Source organism: Vidua chalybeata, chromosome 3 (genome assembly GCF_026979565.1).
Source record: "Vidua chalybeata isolate OUT-0048 chromosome 3, bVidCha1 merged haplotype, whole genome shotgun sequence".
Lineage (NCBI taxonomy): Eukaryota > Metazoa > Chordata > Aves > Passeriformes > Viduidae > Vidua > Vidua chalybeata.
The window spans coordinates 99,289,211-99,309,178 of record NC_071532.1 but is presented as its reverse complement, the minus strand read 5'-3'; the positions used below and the strand labels follow the sequence as shown (position 1 = coordinate 99,309,178).

Genomic DNA, 19,968 nt, shown 5'->3' with positions numbered 1-19,968 from the left:
TATTGCAAGGGGGTTTAATTGATTTGGGATTACAGTGTGCAAGGATGTGCTATAATGAAGTAATGTTGCTGTTGGATGCAGAGGAAAGGTGCTTCTCTCAAGTACAATGATGAACCCATCTTAAAGGAAGACTTTGAAGAAGTATTTTTTGTCAGATTTACATTTGTTGCATTTACTGACCAAACTTCCTGCTTCTTTTTCAGCTAACTGCTTTCCATGAATGCAGACACAGTCAAGGTGATAATTTTCTTCCCATTACAGCAAGACTGAAACATATCCCAAAATATATTAAAAATATATATTTTCCTGAAAGATTGTGCTATATATATCAGAGGTTTACATTTTTGCTGCAATATAAATTACTAATCTCTAAGGGTTTTCCTGTATTCTCCCAAGTGACTGATCAGTTGAGGAATGGTTGGTAAATAGTCAAAGGATATGTTAGGCAACCTTTTAAAGTGTGTTCCACAAAAGCTTTCTTGGCAAGACACATACACTACATTTCATAAAAGGATCAAGAGGAATGAGCATTGAAATGGAAGAAACTGACTTTCCAGCTTTCATAAAGATGCCACCAGCACGTCTGCAAGTAGAACCTGAGGAAGATCCACCATAGTGATATAGACTGCATCTGTGAGAAGTGACCATTAAACTGTGTATATATATTGTACTGTAATACTGCAAGAGGGGTTTAAAAATCTTTCCACTTTATTTTTTTATGCTTATTAATCAGATACCGTTACTTATTGCAGTTGCAACTATGCACTTGTATAAAGCCATAACGTTGAAGTTTATATCATTCATACACATCTGTCAGAAGCTGCATGTCAGTGTTCAGCAGCTAGTATAGGTTTGAAGTATATACTAGTTTCAGCTACATAATCATGGGCAATCCCCTTTTACCTGTCTAATTGCCTTAATTTAAATTTTTTTCAAGTTTTTTTTGCCCATTCTTTCTATTTAAGGAAAAAGAAAGTTTACCAGCTCTTAGGATGCAGTTTTGCTTTGTGGCAGAAAAAAATAGTGCACTATTTTTACATCTATTAAGCATATCAGTGTCAACCTATTTTGAATGTATATCAACTGGTTTTAAGGGTGGAGAAGTGTTGTTTACAGAAACAATGTCTGAGAGCATGGGATTTACCATACCATTTGCTTGTACATGTAACTGCTCATCCAGCCCTTTTTACAAACCTCAATACTAGCTATTGACTTATATTAACCCTCATTAAGTGCTATGAAACTTCATTTTGCCTTGTTTTTGCATACTCTCCTAGATGTGTTTTTTTTTTGGTTTGGTTTTTTTTTTTTTTTTTAATTTCTGGAAAATAAAAGAATCTGTGACTATTTTTACATTTCACAACACAATATCTGAGGACTGTCACAAACTTTAAGAAAAGTGAAACATACTGTAGATGTATTTTAAAAGTTTTAATCTGGTTCTCTAGCACATAGCTGTAGGCATAGGTAAATAATTCAGTAGTGTGTTTTGAGAACTGATAGCTGGGAAGAAAGGGCCTCAGAGGCACTTATTCTGACTTTTTTTTTTTTAACTTGGAGTTGTACAAAAAATATAATATATATGGGCTCATTCATGATGTGTTCATAATTATCCCAGAAAATGCATGTTTTATACAACTACAGTATGTGATGTTAAACATATTGACAGTAAAAAATGTAGTCTCCTATTTGGTCTCTTTATATATATATAAATATATATATATATTTAGAATATATATATATATATAAAATATTGTGTGGGAGTGCAGTAATTTAAAATATGATCTAACACTTCAATGAAGGAGGACATTTCACTTTAAAATTTTGTTTGTTTGTTTTTATTTTTTAAAGAGTGTTGAAATGTTTGGAAGGATAGGACCATGTTTTATTTAACACTATCATGAAAGGTGGACTTGGAAACACTGAAATACTGAAAAATAATAAATATATTTACATTTTGTAACCTCTACTACAGTTCAGCTTAACAAAGCAAGAATGTATTAAGTTTTCTATTTATGTGCTCACAAAGTAAAATGCTGTTTGTGAGTTCTTAAATTCAAAACTAAAACTTTCATATCATTTCTGTTAGATATTATAACCCAGAGCACAGCTACAGTGGTTTTTCCCTTCTTGTTTTGATTTACAGAAGTACGGTATATTTTTAGATAATGCAGATTTGCATAGAGTACAACATTAAAAATGTATACAGTAAAACTGTTTCCATTCACTGAATGCATAAATATTTTATATATATATATAAAAAAATGTTACATTGTGGGAAGTTCTATCCTTTTCTGAATTGGAGAATATTATATATATATATATATTTTTAAATAAACTATTTGAGTAAGGTAAAATAGTTCCTGAACTTGAGAAGCTGGTAATTAATTGAAATATTAAAATATAATGATAAGCACTGCAGCAGATATGGGAAAGGCAAGGGCTGCTCCAAAGACAGTCCACCAAAGCCTGTTTGTACAGAGGAAGAGCAGACTCCAAGGGAACTGTTTGGCAGCTCCTCCACTGCTGGGGCTGGATCCTTTGCACTTTCTCTCCCCGGCTTGCCCTCATTTACTGTGACTCCACAGGGCCCTGCTAAGCCTGACACTTTAGGAAATGTACTATATTATAGTATTTGCTAGCCACAGTGTATGAATTCCATGCTTGTACAAATGCATGAGCTGTTTGTACAGCAGGCTGTACTGAGATGGAGTCGTGGAGCAGTACGGGCCTCCGGGGAGCACTGGGCTCCTGTGCTCTGACCTCTGCTCAGAGCAGAGCTAACTTCGCACGGCTTCCTCGGGGCCAGTGGTCTGAGGTGCATGAACCTCACTTTGTACCCAGGACACGAAAGGCAGAGCTGCTCTTCTGTCCTTCTCCCTTATCCTGCTGTGAAATGCAAACACATCTTTAATGCTAGTTCCTGGAGTTTGTGTTGTTTCCTTAGTGTCTAGTGGTGACCTTTTAATATTTTTGAGAGAAGGGCATGTTCATGAACTAAGGAGTATTTGTCTTGAAAGTCGCTGATGTTATAACATTTTCTTGTTGTTACAGGCTTGTCCTAAGCAAACAGGACATTTTTATGGCCTGAATGACTTACCTATAGAAAATTCTCTCATTGCAAGTCCTTTTGTCTCACAAGAGTAAACAAGTGGTATAGCCAAGCTGCAGATTAATCTTCTGGAAAAACCAGAGGTCAGACTTGGAGCCAGAAGCTCGAGGCACTTGTTTGGAAGTTGCTCCTTAGTTCCCAATCCAAGAGCTCACCAGCACAGAAGGACAGGCAGACCCCATTGGAATTACTTTGTCAGGTGTCAGAAAGACCTTTCTGCAATGAGATTTCCACTTCTGTCCTAGTTGTGTGCTGCAATTCCCTACCACTGCCAAAGTGCAGGCCCTCCCAGCACTGCCAGCAATCCAGCACCAAATCTGCTTTTAACTAGAGGAAAACTCTGGTGGTTCTTGTGCTTCTAAGCATGGCTGATGCTGTAACCAAAAACATGACATAACATCACAGTAGGATGTAGGACTTGGAAACATGCGAGGCTCAAGGATTTTAGCAGTGATAGGGGCCAAATTTAAAACATCACTGAAGTTTCGCTGCAAGTGTCTAAATATCTTTCTGCTTCTTGAAAACACTGAACCACCTGCTTTTTGACAGGCATTCAGTGGCTCTCTGAAGGCACCAAGGCCAGGAAAGCTGCTACTGAAATTACGTGCTTTTTCTCTTTCATTTCTTTTTTGTTTCTAATGTCAAGTGATCATTAGAAATTTGAGCCTTTCTGTTTGTAATCTTACAATGTATTAGTTTCCCATCTAGCTTTGAGAGAATCATCCTTAAAAGAGGATTATATATTTTGTTCCCAAGTGCCTTTACTCATCCTGTGAGGTTGTATTTGGGATGCTGCTGTGAAAAGGGGGAACTTATATGAAAGCAAACTTCTTACCTGCATTGCTCATACAAACCCTTACTGACCTCCTTATTCTGTTTTTGAGGCAGAAGAACCAACAGTACAAGGTCCAGTTTAGTGGAGTATTTCAGTCTCCTCCATATTCCTGGACAGTTTGCCTTGACATTCATGTTAAAATAATTATTTATTTTTTTATGTAATCTTAGAATATATCAAGTTGGAAGGGACCTATAAGGATCATCAAGTCCAACTCTCTGCTCCTCACAGAACTACCTAAAATTAAACCATATGACTAAAAGCATAATCTAGACACCCCTTGATCTCTGACAAGCTTGGTGCCTTTTTCAGTGCGTTACAGTTTTTTACAAATTATCATCTCTGCACATAGTACACTTTAAATTAAATAAATAAGCATTATTACTTATTTTTTAAGACGATCTGAATAATTTAGGGTTCTGTCAGAATCCCAAGGATCATAGGGTGTGCCTGCTGCTCTGAAGTATCCCTCATGAGGATGAGAAGGAGTCTTCTTTCTCCATAAAAGATGTTATGGAGTGGTTCTGAAAATACAAGTTGTGTTCCATGTTGAAGTTGCCTAAAAATTGGACAGGTATATATACTCAGACATTCTCATCTGAGAAATTAGGCAAGTCTACTACAATGTGTGTGGCAGAGAAGAACACTCAAAACACATCCAGCCTAGTTCTCCCCAGAAACTACTGCAATGAATGGAAAAGCTGTAACTATAGAAACATAGCTCTAGGAAGTGGGGATGTAGAGAAAAGAATGTATTGGCATATGGATGCTAATTACTAATTAATGAAAATTGGGGTTTGGAATCTTTGCCACTTTGTAGGCAGGAAGCAGTATTTTATAAAGATAAGAAAGCCACATTACAACTTGGTATTGCAAGGGTGAAGCCTTGGATTTGACTGCAGCTGCTTTTGCTCTAATAATCTTGTAGAAGCTGCAAGATTAAAGTGATCTTTCAAAATAAAAGTCATGGTGAAAGGTCACAAAATTTCAATTATAAGTGTATGTAGTCCTGATACCTTAGAGAACTCTGGAAAGACACATCATCACCCTGAAAAGAAAGGGCAGAGAGTCCAATAATGTAATGTTCCTGCAGCCTTTATTTGTTGGAGGAGCTGCACAGAAATGCTTCCACAACTGCATAGGATGCTTCAGTCTTACCACCTCATTTTAAGGTCTAGGCCTTCAGTGTTTCTTCAGAGATGTGTGCCTGCTTCTATGCATAGTCTTATATTGTCCCTGTCGGCCTCATGTCATGTAGTTCTTGTCATTTGTCATTATTCTTCTGGGTGTTTTTTGTCCAACATGCTCTTGCACCACTTGGTAAGCCTGGCTATCCAGCGATAAGTACACCAGGCTTGTGAGATCACAGCCAGTCATCTTGTCCTTTGGATCACCAACTGCTTAGACTTTGGGCACTGAATTGCCTTCAATTTGTGCTACTTTTATTAACAAGTGAACTGGTAGAAACTTTTTTTTGGAGTTACCTGAGATGTTAAATCCCTTAATTTTTTAAGACTGAAGGAGCTGGGTACCCCACCTGAGGTCTGAGCCCTGTTTCATATTGGCTCACCTTGCATTGTCTCTGATCTCAACTGTTCCATTTTCTGGTAGGCTCTTGGAGCAGGTCTTGCACCTGGGTGCAGGTCTGGCTGCAGCTTCAGGACTTGAATCTGCTTGCTGGATCCCATGGTCTCATATGTCTGTGTGATGTTTTCCAGCATATTACAATCCCTGTGTCCTGGGGGCCACTGAGATTCAGTAGGATCTGTGTAGCCTTTAGTCCAGTCGGGAGCCATGGGGCGAGGCTCCCCTGCCAGCTCCATTCTGACCTACAGCAATGGAAGTTGTATTACTGGAAGGTGGGCATTTGTGCAAACTACAAAAAACCAACAAGACTGAGAGAGGAAAATACCCACGAGCTCAGAGAGTCCGTGAGGACAGTGCATTTCATGGAAAAAAAAAAATTAAAATCTCAAAAGATAAGTCAGACTCTTGAAAGACAACTCTACAGGATCTGCATATAGTCAGCTGTTCAAAGGTGAAAGAATTTCTCTCCAGTAATTATTTAAAATATGCTTTATAGAAGCTCAGTTTGTGCTTCATTAAGATTTACAAGACAGAGGGAACACTGAGGCACAGGATGATTTTCCTATGGTATGAATCTTGGTACTGCTGGCCAAAGCCCTCACATTGCAAAGCAGAAATCTTGCACATTCCAGAGCAGGCATATGCACAGATGACTTGCAATTATAGTAAGGTGGTAAGTAGAATTGATTTTCAGCATGGAGCCATTTACTACTCAGTTTGAATCAGAATCATCATTAGCCAACTTAACTTGTCACATTTTAGGCTGGTGCAGGTTCTGTACTTTACATCATTTTCCAGAATACTTGACAGATAAAACAAGGTGTCTGTGCACTTAAAGCTCCCTCCCTGCGAGTCAGTGATGCCACATAATGCACAGAGGCACCTGTTTAGGCTTCTGACAATTTAAGAAATTTGTAAGATGAAATAATGAAACAAAACAGTATGAACAAAATTGTGACAATTATTTAAACTGTTCTTCAGGTATCCCAAATTAAATTTAATTAAAACTATGGTGTAAAAATCTCTTATTTTACCCCTGGCCCAAAGATTTAATTTTTTTTCCAAGACAGAGATAGTTGCCCCAAACTACTGCCAATGGAGAATGGAATAGCTGACACCTTTAACTTGAAAATGTCTGTATATCTGTCTTGCCATTAGGCAGGAAACGCCTGAGGTTCAGCAGGACTCAGGTCTGTGAGGCTGGCAAGGTCTTGTAACTGGATCCATCACAAGTGAAGATCTGTCAGATTCTTACAGTGATGTTCACTGTGGCTCCCAGGCACCTGTTTGACCTCAACAGTTGCCATCACTGAGAACTCTGAAGTGTCCTGGAGAACGCTGGCTCAAAATCCAGCAAATTATTTTTTGTAAAAACCAAGAACTTTAGAACATCCTTTTTAAAGATTTTTTTTTCAGCTTCCTCACCTTCAAAAGTGAGACATCCTTAGACTACTATTAGTGATGAAGGTGACATTTCATGTTCTGCTTCATACATAAATATGAATTTCAAGTGTGGAAAATTTTGGAAGAGAGTGGAAAAACCAGCCTGAAGAGAATTTGGAGGGAAGTCATTATTATTTATCATCAGGGAAAATACATGGCGGGGAAACTACCTCATTTCAGTTATCTCCGCATCTGTGGAGTTTTTCATTATTGTGTTCCTTCTGTGGACTCAGCTGTTACTTCCTTTTTTTATTTCCCCCCTATTATATATGTCACTAAATGGATGATTGGTGGAGGAAGAGTAATTTTACCTCATTAAAAGAAGGGAGTGAAGGTGTTCTGTAAGATTGGGGCCATTCAGCTAATTCTGAATTATTCCCTCCAGAGTCAAACTGCACTAAAATCCAGCTCTCAATCTGCAGCAGTTGGGGGCTGTCACTGCCTCCCCACCCCACGCCTTTCTCTCGTGTTTCAGTAGATCAGATGAGCAGAGCCAGGAGCAGGAGTAGCCACATGCAGAGTGTAAGGCAGACAGAGGCTTGGGGGTCAGGCAGGGACAGGGACTTCTGGGCAGTCCAAGCAATCTCATCCCTTGCTGGATTGGAGCAGCACAAGGAAAGACATCTGTGTCCACTTTGCACAGAATGCCCAGTGTTAAGGGAGGCCTGTAGAGTGGGGAGAGGATGGCTTTGCATTTGTGTTCAGTGTTCTGTTCACTGAGGACAGTCCAGAAAAAATAAACTATTCACATCTTCCACTGTCTACATCCATGTTCAGACCTGCAGCCTGCTGTCTCTGGACTCACATCATTATTCTTTCAATAGTAAATCTTAGGGTAAATGTTTTCTCTGTCATACAGCTGAAGTGAGCTTCTAGCTTACCTGCTGCCAAATCCAGTCACAGTTCATCATAGCCACTGCTGAAGGTACTTGGGGTTATTTATTGGACTCCAGAGTTATTTATTGGAATCCAGAGCACAGGCAAGGAGACTCAAAGTTTTTGAAAGCCCTGGCAAGACACATACTTTGTCAGCCAGGGCAGGACAGGTTGTGTTACCTTGTGAGCATATGTGAACTGGTACAATTAGACACCGAGTGTGTAATTCCACACTTGTACAGCATCTCTGAATGGAGTTGGATTACTTCCAGCCCTGTGGACAAGAGCTACTTACTTGCTTACACCTTCTGCCATAAATCCAAGGTGCTTTCCCTGCTTGCTTTTGCCCTGCTGCTGCATTACACAGCAAACAACCTCCTTGTTTCTGCCCTGATACTGGTGAATGATGAGTTCAACAAGATTTATCCTGCCTATGTATTTGTCTAAAGCTGTTGCCTTTAATCCAGCCACTGAGAAGATTATTCTTTACCTACTGGAAAACACAGTGTCTGCGCTTTCATGGGGCTTGCCTGGAATTTAAATGTGCCTCTGTTTATGAAAGTGAAAGTTACTCTCTAAGAGAGGAAAAAGTGTGTAAAACTATTAACTGCTAGTTTCTGATTTGTTCCATATCTCTTGCAGCTTGAATGAGAACTCATGGTCCAGCTTTCCAAGTCCACAAAATTACTTTACCTTAACTTCATTAATTACCCAACTTTGTTTGTTTTCCTCACTTTTTTTCCCCCACAGATTTCTAAGGTGATTTATTAAAAATGCATTAAGTAACCTATTAAGAACTGTTCTTAAATGCATTTTCAGTATTTTATGATAAAAAACCATCTTGAGGTGCTGATTCTCAAACCAAAAATGGAGCAGCTTCATCTTGCTACAACATCACTCAGGAGTGTGAAAGATGTCAATAACAGAGAGGGTTTGGATTCCATACAAATCTTTCTCTATCAAGAAAAGTCTTTAATTAAAAAGCAAGTGTGGTTTTTTTCACTTTAAGATGCTGGAGCTCTTTAGCATTTGGCAGGTCAATATTCAGCCTGATGCTTCAAGTGTTAAGGTGAAAGCTGCCCATTTATGACCTGTAATGAATATTTCATTTTCTCTCCATATATGGAAACAATAAAAATTCAAATGCAATGAAAATTATCTGTAAGAATGACACTATCAATCTTGAAGAAGAGCATTTATTAGTATCACCTGGAAAATTTATCACATGCCACCTGCCACCATTTAGACCACTTCAGATACTTTACACAGCTTTAGTCAAATCAGAATGTTTACAATTAATCTTTCAACCAACATAGAAAGATTTATACTTTTTATTGGAGCAGTAAAAAAAAAAGCTCATCTTTGACTTGCTCTCAATGACATGGGATACATGAAATCAATGCCCACAGACACATCTCTTCCCAGCCCTTCCCACTAAAATTTAGAGTACGAGGCAGCTGTTTTCTGATGGTGAATGCTCCAATTGCTGCATGCTCACTGGCAAAACATCTGCTTTTGCAGATCCCTTTGCTCCACAGCAGTCACACAATTCAGAATGTTGTGAAGAAAACCTGCCTCAAATGAAGTCAATGCAGTCTTCCCACAGTTTTCAAGGGTGTTGGGATCAAGGGTGCTTAGGTTTTTACATGCCAATCAACAGAATACCGTAAGAACTCTTGGAATGTTGTATCTTTTAATTTTGGGGAATGTAATGACAAATGAAGGCAAGCTATATGATTACCAATGTAACTTTTGGTTGTGAAGGCAGTACTTCCAAAACTAAAATCCTCTGTTAACAGTTGTCAAGAATATCCTTTCCCCCTTTTTACTGTAAGTACTACAAATTGATTATAATTTCTGAAGTAAAAGTTTAAGTGAAGTATATGTTCTTCAACTCACTTAGCACTGACAGGCCAAAAACTTATGAACCACAGAGCACAAATCACCAAAACCTGACAACCACAGGAGATCAGTCTGCTGAGATACATCAAGGTGCACATGTCAGTGTGAATGGTGTTTGGGAATTCTGGATATCATTCCAGGAATTTTTGCTTGAACAGCATTTTTAACTGTTGGTCAGAATTTCATTAATTCCCATACATTCTAGTTCCTGCTGTTCCCAAAACAGTATGTTCAGTGAATGAGAGCTCAGGTTGAAAAGTAATTCGTAGTTGAGTTTTTGCTCTCTTATCCAATAAAAACAGGGTATACTGAGGAAAGTGACTATGGGTATCCTGTATCAGCTGTATAAATTGTACTGTTAAATGTTGCATGTAAGTGCTACAATCCCAGCTGGGTTTGTGACTTAGTAATTAGAACCTTATTCTGGATTGGATCTTGACTCAGATTTTCTTCATCCTCCAATACAGGCAGTTAATGTTGAACTAATTGAGTTGCTTGCAAGAAGACAAACTTCTGTTGTGGTTTTTCAGTCTTGCAGCAGGACGAGTCAGTATGTTGGTGCAAAATTGATCATGTATAATTGAAGAAAATTGCTTATATGTAACCAGAAAGTACTGAAGTGATACCAGAATATATATACATCTAACTATGAAATACCTTGTAGTAAAAAAAAATCCAGAGAAAATGTGATATCAGTGAAACTTGTCTGAAATGACCAATAAAAATATGCTGCTTAAATTAAGTATCTTATCAGAATTATTTCTAAGAGAAAGTAAGCATGAATGTATTATAGTGTAAGTCTGCAAGTACTGTAAATATTGTAAGTACACAAAAGGGTAAATATTAGAGAAAGAGAGCTTCCTCAATCTCTGAAGAATTCTTAAATTCTTTAGGCTTAATTATATTTTTTATGGTAATGATATGTGTGCTGATGAGTGTCTTCTAATCAGTCTTTTTAGTCTTCCTGTAGTGCAGGATTGTGGCTGTGACCCAAATATTGAGAATGAGCATGACTATGAAACGGATGAGAACTAAAAGAGAAAAAAAAATATTGTAAGCATAAATCAAAAAAATCAACTTCTGTTACAACACTGGTTTGTAAGCTTTTGCTGGTGTTCAGACAGGCTGGTTCACATTCAGAACTGTTTTCAGCCAATTAGTTTCAATTACCATGTTCAGGAACCCACACATTCTGAGCATGAATCCAAGAGAAAACAGCATGTAGCACTTGATCACTTTAAGAGATAGCTCAAAATTATACACTCCAGTACCTTTAATTCTTTTGTAACCTGGAGAATAGTACAAGCATGAGAAGCCTCATATAAATTTATATGTACACCAAAAGTTAAATTCTAAGTCACAGCTCACATGTCCTTTATAGTTGCACTTGTTATTTATAATAAAGGAATTACTTTCTACTGCCATCTCTTAAGTTTAGACTTCGAGAAGACAGGAGATACTTGTATCTGTCAGACTTTAATGACAGAAAATTTGACAACTGAAAAAAAAAGCAGTTTTTCAGTACCTGGGTTAACTCAGCTTTAAAAACCATTAACAGCATAGTACCTCTACCTGTGAGAAGGTATTTAAAGTATAGGTATGTCTGATGTCCATTTGGTAGGTGGAATATTCACAGAAATGTACACAAAACTTTGTTTCAGAACTATCTGATAACTGACTCTTTCCTACATGTCAATGTGTTCAGTGTTGTAACTTAACTGGAAACAGTTTTTATTAGAGCAGCACAGCATCAGTGTTTGCTGCTGGCCCTTCCATGTTCCGAAGTGGATGGTGCTCTATTTCAAACAGCAGCTTTACCCAGTGCCAGCTTTGCTTTCCTGGTGTTTCCTCCCGCTGCACAGTGAACTCCCACCCCCTCAGTGAAAATATGTAGCTGTGGGTGATGTGGACTCGGTACCTGACCCTGACTAAAGCCCTGCATGAGCATTTTGCCAAATCTTTGGTGACCATTTAACTGCACAGCCCCAGGAACTCCTTACCTTGGCAAAGAAAAAGCAGCAAGCATGGGGGTGGAAATGTGGGCCAGAAATGAGATTTCCTTTTCCAGTAAAGACCCACTTGAAATGCTTGCAAAGCTACAGCTTTTTTGGGTTGCAGAGGCTGTTTAAAAATTACAAAATCCATTCAAGTGATGTTTCTGATGAAATAGTTTTGAACAAGAACAAGGAACCACCAGATGAAGTACAAAGGGTTTGTTACTGTTCTTACATCCACCAAGTCTTGATTTTGAACAATTTACTGAAAAATCTATGACACTCCCTAGCTCTTGCAGTTTTCTCAGGATGGTAAGAAGCTGTTAAATAAATTTGCTTTATAATTTGCTGGAAATCATATATTTTAAGTCAGTTTTTTTAGTTTCTTACCAGCCTACCATTTCATTTTCAGCCTGCCATAAACTTTCTGAATGTTGGACCTAAAACTGTTCACATACTAAGCTGAACTTTAGTTTTCTAGAAGATTTTTTTCATTCACAGCTGTAAAAAATACTTATTACTTGAAATTCTCATTCAATTACTACAGGATTTCTTTAAATTATATTTTACTACATTTATTAATTTATTAAAATAGTAAATGTTTTTAATACTTTATTCTGCTATTTTCAGAATTAATTTTGTGGTGCTTTTGCTTTTTGAAAAAAAAAAAAAAAATCTTTTGGACCACTTGCACCACATGACAAGCAAAAGCAGTTTTCTGGCTTTTTTTTTCCTTAATGTCTTTGCCGGATTTGTAATCCTGTGCAACTCCTGCCCTCACCATGCCAACCTATCACATTCATGGTTTGTTCTTGTGACACCTTCTAGGTATTTTACAAAACAACTAAAAACTACTGTGGCAGCTGTTCCCTTGGAAAGGCAGAGAATTACATACTCGACTCACCTGCGAGATCATTTGTAGTCATTACAGTTGTAATAATTCTTGCTGTAAATTGAATGAATTTTGATTAGTGGAACACATAGGACACATTTATACTTTTAAAAAATATGAAATACCTGTTTTTCAACAGAAGATAATCTTGCATGAAAATATATACTGTACACATTCCCACTTTTAGTGCGTCCACTCTTCACCATTTTGGCTTCAGAAATCAAGCTCTCAAAGCTGACTGACAATGTATTAACGGTGTTTTTTAATGAGAAAATCACAGATATAATTAGAACTTTTAAATCTATCATGCTAGATTGGACGTGGTCAGTTTACTGCTTTTCTTTCTGTTCAGCCCCTGCTTCAGGAGCTGACAGTGAGCTACACCCACAGTTGAGTTAGCATGACTTAACCATTGGGAATGTTCATGTGTGTGCCTTCAAGTTTTGCAAATACAAGGAATTCAGCTTCCCTTCCCACAAGGAACCTAAATGTTAATTATTTCACACTTGCAGCAAAATAAAAGCATTTACAAAGTTTACTGTCACTGTTCACCACAACTTCTAATTACTGACTTTTTTTTAATATAGAAATAGATCCAGCATTACTGGATGGTGAGTTTTATAGTGAGAATATTTTAAATTAGTTTTGTGAAGATGCAAAAGGCACTTCTGTCAAACAGCTGCAGAACTGTTCATGCAGAGCACTGGAGAATTGCCACAGGAACTCCACAAATGACTGTTCATAAATTCTGTCAAGAAATGTAATTACAAGTAGCCATAGAGTTAAAGGTATTTAGCATTAAGTGTGTATTTATTTGTAGACAGATTTTCAAAACTAGCATTTTCTGACTGTATACCTGAAATTTTAGCACCTTTTCATGCTGGACCACTAGTAACTTTATTAAATCATAGAACATGGAAAATTTTTCCTCATAAAGACAGCCTTTCAGTTATTTCAATTCCAGTTCCCTTGGTCATATTCACACTTTAAGTCATGGGTTTTTATCATTGGTGTCAAAGATAAAACTTGTTTTCAAGAGACTGTGTGTTATCTGAGTCCCAGGCATCAGCACTGAGGGAAACTAAGGCAAAATCTTTACCTACTATGATTGAATAAAGACCTATGAAAAAAGGAATTAGGAGAACTCAGTACTTTGCACCAAGTTGTCTGTAGCTTACTTGCAGAGGCATATACAGACATGCCCCAGGTCAGGGCGCTCACTTGTCCGGAATCTTTGGTGTCCAAGAGATGCTGCAGCTGAACAAGCTTACTGGCTGCACTGACGAACGTGCAGAGATTCTGAAAAGCAAGTGAAAAAGATAGAGAACATCTCTCATGGCCTCTGCCATGGTATTATCTGAATAGGAGTAGTTTTTTCATTTAGAATAAAAAAAAGTTTACACTTTTCCAGTATTTGGCAACCCAAGTGCTTCGGCTTCTTCGTAAGGAACAAAAACTGGAAGTAAGCAAAAACTGGAAGTGGCCAGAAACAAGGACTCATTTCTGAAGTACTGCCCAGCAAGAAGCTCAAAGAGCTTCAACAGTTGCTACTGTTGTTGGCAAATGCTTGAGAGAGGCAAATGCAGTAAGAAGCAAAGAAACAAAAAAAGCTTCTCAACCTGTTCCATAGAACTGTTTATAAAAGTCAGCTAAAATGAGACTGACCTAGTCTAAACAGCAAGGTTGATTCAGACCATCTGTTACCATTAGGTCTGGCAAACCAAACCATAAAGGAATGAGAAAACTGACAAGAATGTGTGGAAAATTAGTCCAGTTGGAGGGAAAAAATAGTAACAGGAATGCACTGTTCACTCAGTCCCCCTTTTAAAGGGGATTTTGCAAAGGCAGCAGGTACAGAGGACTCCACACAGGCCTTTGTGCCCTGCCTGGATTTCTGCTGCAAGTAAGGATCAGCATAGGGCTTGGAAGCTTTTCTCCCCATCTGTATCATCTCTTGCATTAGCAGGTCCAGTTCATCTCAATTACTTTTTTACATTCTCTCTCCTGCCAAGAAAAGACTGTCTTCAACTTTTGTAGGCATTATCAGATTATATGTTTCTTGCAAATTTGTACGACTAAAGGGGAAAAAAGAAATCCATCACGATCCCTGTTTCAAACGCTTTGATGCTCTATTCTCTTACTCTTGTGTTAAAGGTTTATTGGTTGGGGTTATGACATTAGAACTAAAGTGGCAGTAGAACTTCAACATTTTAAGTATTTGCTAGTTTTAATTAAGGCACCACCAAGTAACAGCTTATCTCAGAATATGCCTTTTTCGCCCCCAGAGAGTCTCTACTTTCAGTGCTGTTTTCCAGCTACTCGCAAAAGTAAGAACCTGTATCTGAAAACTGGTTGGTTATTCTGAAAGCTGACCTAAATGATAAATTCTTCCAAGGACATATATATAGCAGAAAGTCCACTAATAAATACTTCCGGAAAAAAAAAGTAATTTCATGTGAAGATCTAATTTCGGATAATCATGTAGTACTTACCATGGCCAGGTCTATTATCCACTTCTGCAGTGTTAGCATGTACCATCCCCCCCAAAATCTTATATTACATTAAGTTTCATAGCACTGAAAAATTATAGGATACAAAGTTCTCAAAACTGCCTGAGGAATAATATTCTTTTAAACATCTGGAAATAATCTTATTCAAACTTTTTAACAGACTATACAATCTAGATAAAACATACTAAGAACTGGTTGAAACACTAAGTGTTCCTATTTTTCACACTGTCTTTGGTCAAATAGTGTCTGGAGTTTCTCAAAACCTGCTCCTAAGCACAAGATTTGAGATTTAAACCCAAGTCCTATTTAGAAAAAAAAACAAACAGTACTGTCTTTATTGTAGTAAGTACAACCTGCATGGGCAGGCAGGAATTAAAAAAAAAAAAAATTAAAAAAAAAAAATCTGTAATTTCTACTCTGCATCCCTGTAGAAAATATGTAAATTAAGGATTTAGTTTACTCTATCAGTTGGGAGCCTTCTAAAGCACAGCAAACATATAAAGCTTACTTCCTGCAGAGGTTTTACTGTGATCCCAGAAATCAGTGTGTGAATGTGGAATACATGTTGAGGGGTGCCTGAGAATGATTTACAATAGTAGCACGAAAGAAACGATGGCACAGCTGCTATACGAAGAACTACCAAACAAGCCCCATAAAACAAACTTCCGTGTTTCAAAGGATACGCGACTGCATAGAAAAAAGCTCGTCTCGCTTTTCCGCTGAAATGCATAATACAGCAAAGGAGAATGACATCTGCAATAAACAAAAGATGGCTTGTCACAGAAAGGACCAAAGGGGCCCAAACACAATCTTAGACCGTTCCACTGGGCACAAGCTCTGAGGAGACTCCTTTCTTACTGCTTTTGTCTCTCAAATGAGATTGATGACCAAAATACTGCAAGCTCCAAAACGAAGCTTTTCTTAGAGTCTGGAGTGTTTAGTATGTTTCTCTCCCATGTGGAGAATCAGACAAAAGGATGAGTTTACACTGTGACTCTGTGTAATAATTAGGTTTTTCTCCTTTACCTGACCATCTCTTTCAATGGCATTTAAAAGAATTCAGTTTTATAAGAGATGTTAATTCCCTCTTCCCCCCAACTCCAGCATCACTGCAGTGGAGCACTGTACCTACACACAGAGACTTGGAGGGCTGAATGAGCCCCATTTCGTTTCCAAAACATGGCTTACAAAAATTACCTTGTGCAATGACGATGGGATACTCCAGGTATGTCTCCAGGGGGTAACCATAATAGATCTGGTACCTCAGAAACACAAGGAGGCTGAACAGAGAGATACAAAACATGACTGCACAAAGGGACACAAATGTCTTCACAACTTTTATACTGTTTGGTGGTGCCAAAAAGCTCCAGATAGTTGTAGCTCTTGCTGTCAAACTGATCAAACAAAACACAGGCACACAGAACAAGCCTGATCATTCTATAATCTATTTCTGTTACCCTCACTGCCCACACTTCTCATCAACGTCTTTATGTCACAGTCTGTAAGGCATAATTTTATTAATTATAACTGGGGAGAAAGAAATAAAGGCTTCCAGACCTAGGCGATACCATCTCTCTCCAAGAGCCTTGGCACTTCTAGGATAACTCTGATTTCTTTATTTATGTCTGTAATTCAATTTATACAATAAGAAAGTTTGTAGGGGTAGAAAGTGTCTTCCAAGCTGTCTAGACTATACTGTTATGAGATTACTCAGTGTAGCTCTACTGGTCAGACTAAGAGTCTGTTTCTAAGTGCACCAAACAATGGCAATTTTCCTTCCTGCCATTCCACAATACGGTACCTAAAGGTAACTGAACTTTTACGTTTTCTGTACTTCCAACTCTCCTGCAAGTCCATGGGGTTAGATAGAAAATTCAAAGCTGTATAGAAAACAGAAAACACTCAAAGCAGTTTTACGGAAGAAAAAATATTATGGTTTCTGGTGCAGAAAAATGGCAGAAGGAACAGCCTGCCTTGTAAGAAACTGGCTTTTACAGTATTTAGATTTTAAATATCTGAACATCCTAAAAGTACTATTTGATGTAGAGTCAAATCAGACTCCTAGCCACCAGCGCCATGTTTCTGTGTCACTCCTCACGCCTCTAACTCTGTTGATTTCACAGAACCAGCCCAGTTTGTACTGGTAGTCATACAGCTCCCTGCAACTGGATGCAAAGTCTTTAAAGGTAGAAAGACAAACAGCCTATTAAATACAATAAATGTTTCAAAGAAGACCAGAACCTGCAGTTGTGTGGGTACCGTAGTTCTCACACAGGTGCTGAAGAGACATTTCCAGCTACTCCATGCTCATCTCAAACATTACTTACAAAGTCTTTTTAATGCACACCAACGTACACGAATTATTGAAGTGCTGTCACCGCTTTTTGCCTGAGGCTGTGGGGTCAGTAATCTCTGCTGGAACTCCAATTTGCTTCATTTACTCTGAGGTGTGTTAAGGATAAACAGCAACAACACAGGTTCAGTGCTGTAGAGAGAAGCAAGCGGGGAGCAGCCACGGCGGGACCTGAGGGATTCTGCACAGCTCCACTAAGAGGTGTTTGTAAACCTGAGCTGTGGCCCTGTCCGGAGACACGGCACAGGCACCTTCAGACACAGCACGCCGTTTTTGTGAGGGGATTTTTCTGGATGAAACCCCCTTTCCTAGCTTGGCGCGGGGAGGTGGCAGCTACCCCGCTGGATGTTCTGCCCACCTCCACCGCCCGATTTGGACAACGCAGGGCTCTTCAAAGTGTTTTCTCTCACTAGCACCCACAGCTGAACGTGCACACACCGAGTTTATTTATTTGTCGTTTCATACAATCCTCCTTAAGCAAGATTTAATAAGCCTAGCCCATGTAAGCTCATTACAGGCTCACAAGTCTTTGGAGTTTGACACGGCTTGTAATTTTCTTAAGGAATTATTTAAGTCTCAGATTTGGGTGAGGGAAGCCCGTCTGACAAGTACAGCCACCTGCACCACAGGGTACACGGGCCACTGAATAACCTAAACACAGGCTTACGCCCTCTGCAGCTGCTGTATGCACCGACATGCGTGGTCCGGGACCGTTTGGGGCACGTTAAAAAAGCCGAGTTTCCCTTTAAATGACAAAGCGGAATCACTAAAACAGGAAGTTCCTTCCCGAAAGGCTCTGTGGGTTCAGCTGGCGGCGCTGGTCCTGAGCTCCGAACGGGGCGATGTGGCACCGCGGGAGCGGGGGGTGCTCGCCGCCCCCAGGCCGCCCCTCAGCGCACCCTCACGCCTCACCTGAGCCGCGGAGGAAGGAATGAATTCCTAGCTGCCGCAGCAGCCCCAGGGCCCCGCACCCCCGGCCGAGGGGACGCGCGGCTCCAGCCGCTGCTCCCGCCGCTGTCCCCGTGTGCCCCCGCCGCCTTACCCGGCCAGCTCCAGGAGGAGGCTGCTCACGCTGAGTCCCCACGCCGAGCCAGCCCTCAGCACCGCCACCAGCTGCGGCAGCTTGATCACGGCACACACGGCCCAGGTTGTCAAGTGCACCAGGTCCAGCAGCCCCGGCGCCATCCCGCTGCGGCGGCCCGGGACGGGGAATCCGCGGAGCGGCGGGCGGGGTGTGGAGGGACGGTGGCGCCGGCGCGGCCCTCACGGAGCGCCCGGGGCGCCCGCACTGCCCGGGGCACGAGGAGGGGAGAGACAGGCCCGGCGGAGCATCCGCGGCCCCGTCGGAAGCGGCAGTGCCACGGTTACCCCCGGCCCGTGGTGTCGAACGCCGTGGTGACCCAGGGGACACCCGCGTCGACCCCCGGCCGCTGGTTGAGGCGTCCCTACCTCTGACTCCCTCGGTGACCGGGCCGAGAACCGCTCCGCTCCAGGTTCGGAGTGTTGATCCTGGAATGACTCTGTTACCATAAACAACACCCCCAGAACAGGGATGACGTGATGCTGTGCCGGCCATAGGCCGTGTTCACCCCCCCGAGCAGTGCAGGTCAGCTCCGGCTTTGGAGCCGTAGGCTGGAACTCAGTTTTCTCCCCCAGCGTAGAGTCCCGAGTGCTCCAGCGCCCGTGGCTTTCAGGTCACTCTCTCTGGACTGCTGTGGAACTAATTCCTGCAGCAGGGATCACATGGGTCTGACAACAGCACTTTATTTTTACAAGAAAAACGTGCAGCAAAATTAAAAGTTGCTGGACTTGTCAGATGATACTGAAATTGGCTGGAATGAACTTTTTAACACAGTTTGAAGTATTAGAAAGCAGGCATTGTGCAGGACACAGTGGATTTATTCTGTGTCTGGAGTGAGACTTTACAGCAGGGTTTTTATTCATTAAAGCTATATATATTCATTAAAACGTGATTCTTATTTAATATATAAATATCATTTTCCTAGAACCAATTTGCATGCATTCACCTCTTACTAGAAGTTTATGGTTCTGGAGGTTTATTAAGAGGGATCTTTGGTGATTGTATTCACTGAATGCTTCGATATTAAAGGTGACTTTCCCTTGAAGTTTTTCTTTGTGTATGTGCTGTTATTTCTTGTTATATAAAATTTGCTAAAAACCCTCTGTAGGCCTCCTTATCTGTTTCTCCACAGGTTCCAGCTGTGTTTATCACCCTGAGTGCATACCTTTACATTCTTTTATATTTTTATTTTTTTTCCAGTTAATCTTTCAGCAACTTCAGGGGAGCTGAAAATTGTTATTCTTTAAGTTATTTATCACAGGTTATTGGAGATGGAATAGCTTCTCCAGACCATAGACCTACCTACCATACACAGTTACATACAAAACCAGTAAAGTTTTTGCACTTCCCAGTTTCTCAGAACTAAATAAAGGTTATCCTAGG

At 39.9% G+C, this 19,968-nt stretch overlaps 2 protein-coding genes across 4 annotated transcripts in view; one reads left to right on the top strand and one right to left on the bottom strand.

Moving 5' to 3' along the window:
* The window catches only part of ROCK2 (Rho associated coiled-coil containing protein kinase 2), a 104,717-nt gene extending 94,220 nt beyond the window's left edge, over positions 1–10,497 (top strand). For both annotated transcript variants that reach the window (XM_053939820.1, XM_053939821.1), the window contains one exon: positions 204–10,497. In XM_053939820.1, the coding sequence (XP_053795795.1) occupies positions 204–207 (4 nt within the window). In that variant the 3' untranslated portion in view covers positions 208–10,497. The remainder of the gene's footprint in view (positions 1–203) is intronic.
* SLC66A3 (solute carrier family 66 member 3) lies at positions 9,034–18,774 on the bottom strand. Of its 2 annotated transcripts, XM_053939823.1 has the most exons (8): positions 18,547–18,774; positions 16,349–16,431; positions 15,835–15,904; positions 15,134–15,191; positions 13,820–13,940; positions 12,654–12,695; positions 11,756–11,876; positions 9,034–10,786 (listed from the first exon to the last, which is right to left on the bottom strand). In XM_053939823.1, the coding sequence occupies exons 1-8, from the start codon at positions 18,687–18,689 to the stop codon at positions 10,711–10,713; spliced, it is 714 nt and encodes a 237-aa protein (XP_053795798.1). In that variant the 5' UTR covers positions 18,690–18,774; the 3' UTR covers positions 9,034–10,710. The 2 variants fall into 2 exon arrangements, with proteins under 2 accessions (XP_053795798.1, XP_053795799.1); XM_053939824.1 differs by lacking the exon at positions 11,756–11,876.
* Between the last annotated feature and the right edge of the window lie 1,194 nt (positions 18,775–19,968).

Coding starts and splice junctions, on each gene's coding strand:
- SLC66A3 (XM_053939823.1), bottom strand. CDS start 18,689: ATGGCGCCGGGGCTGCTGGACCTGGTGCACTTGACAACCTGGGCCGTG. Junction 15,192..15,834: donor GCTTTTTTCTATGCAGTCGC/GTATCCTTTGAA, acceptor ATGTAATATAAG/ATTTTGGGGGGGATGGTACA. Junction 11,877..12,653: donor GACTACAAATGATCTCGCAG/GTGAGTCGAGTA, acceptor ATTTTTAAACAG/CCTCTGCAACCCAAAAAAGC.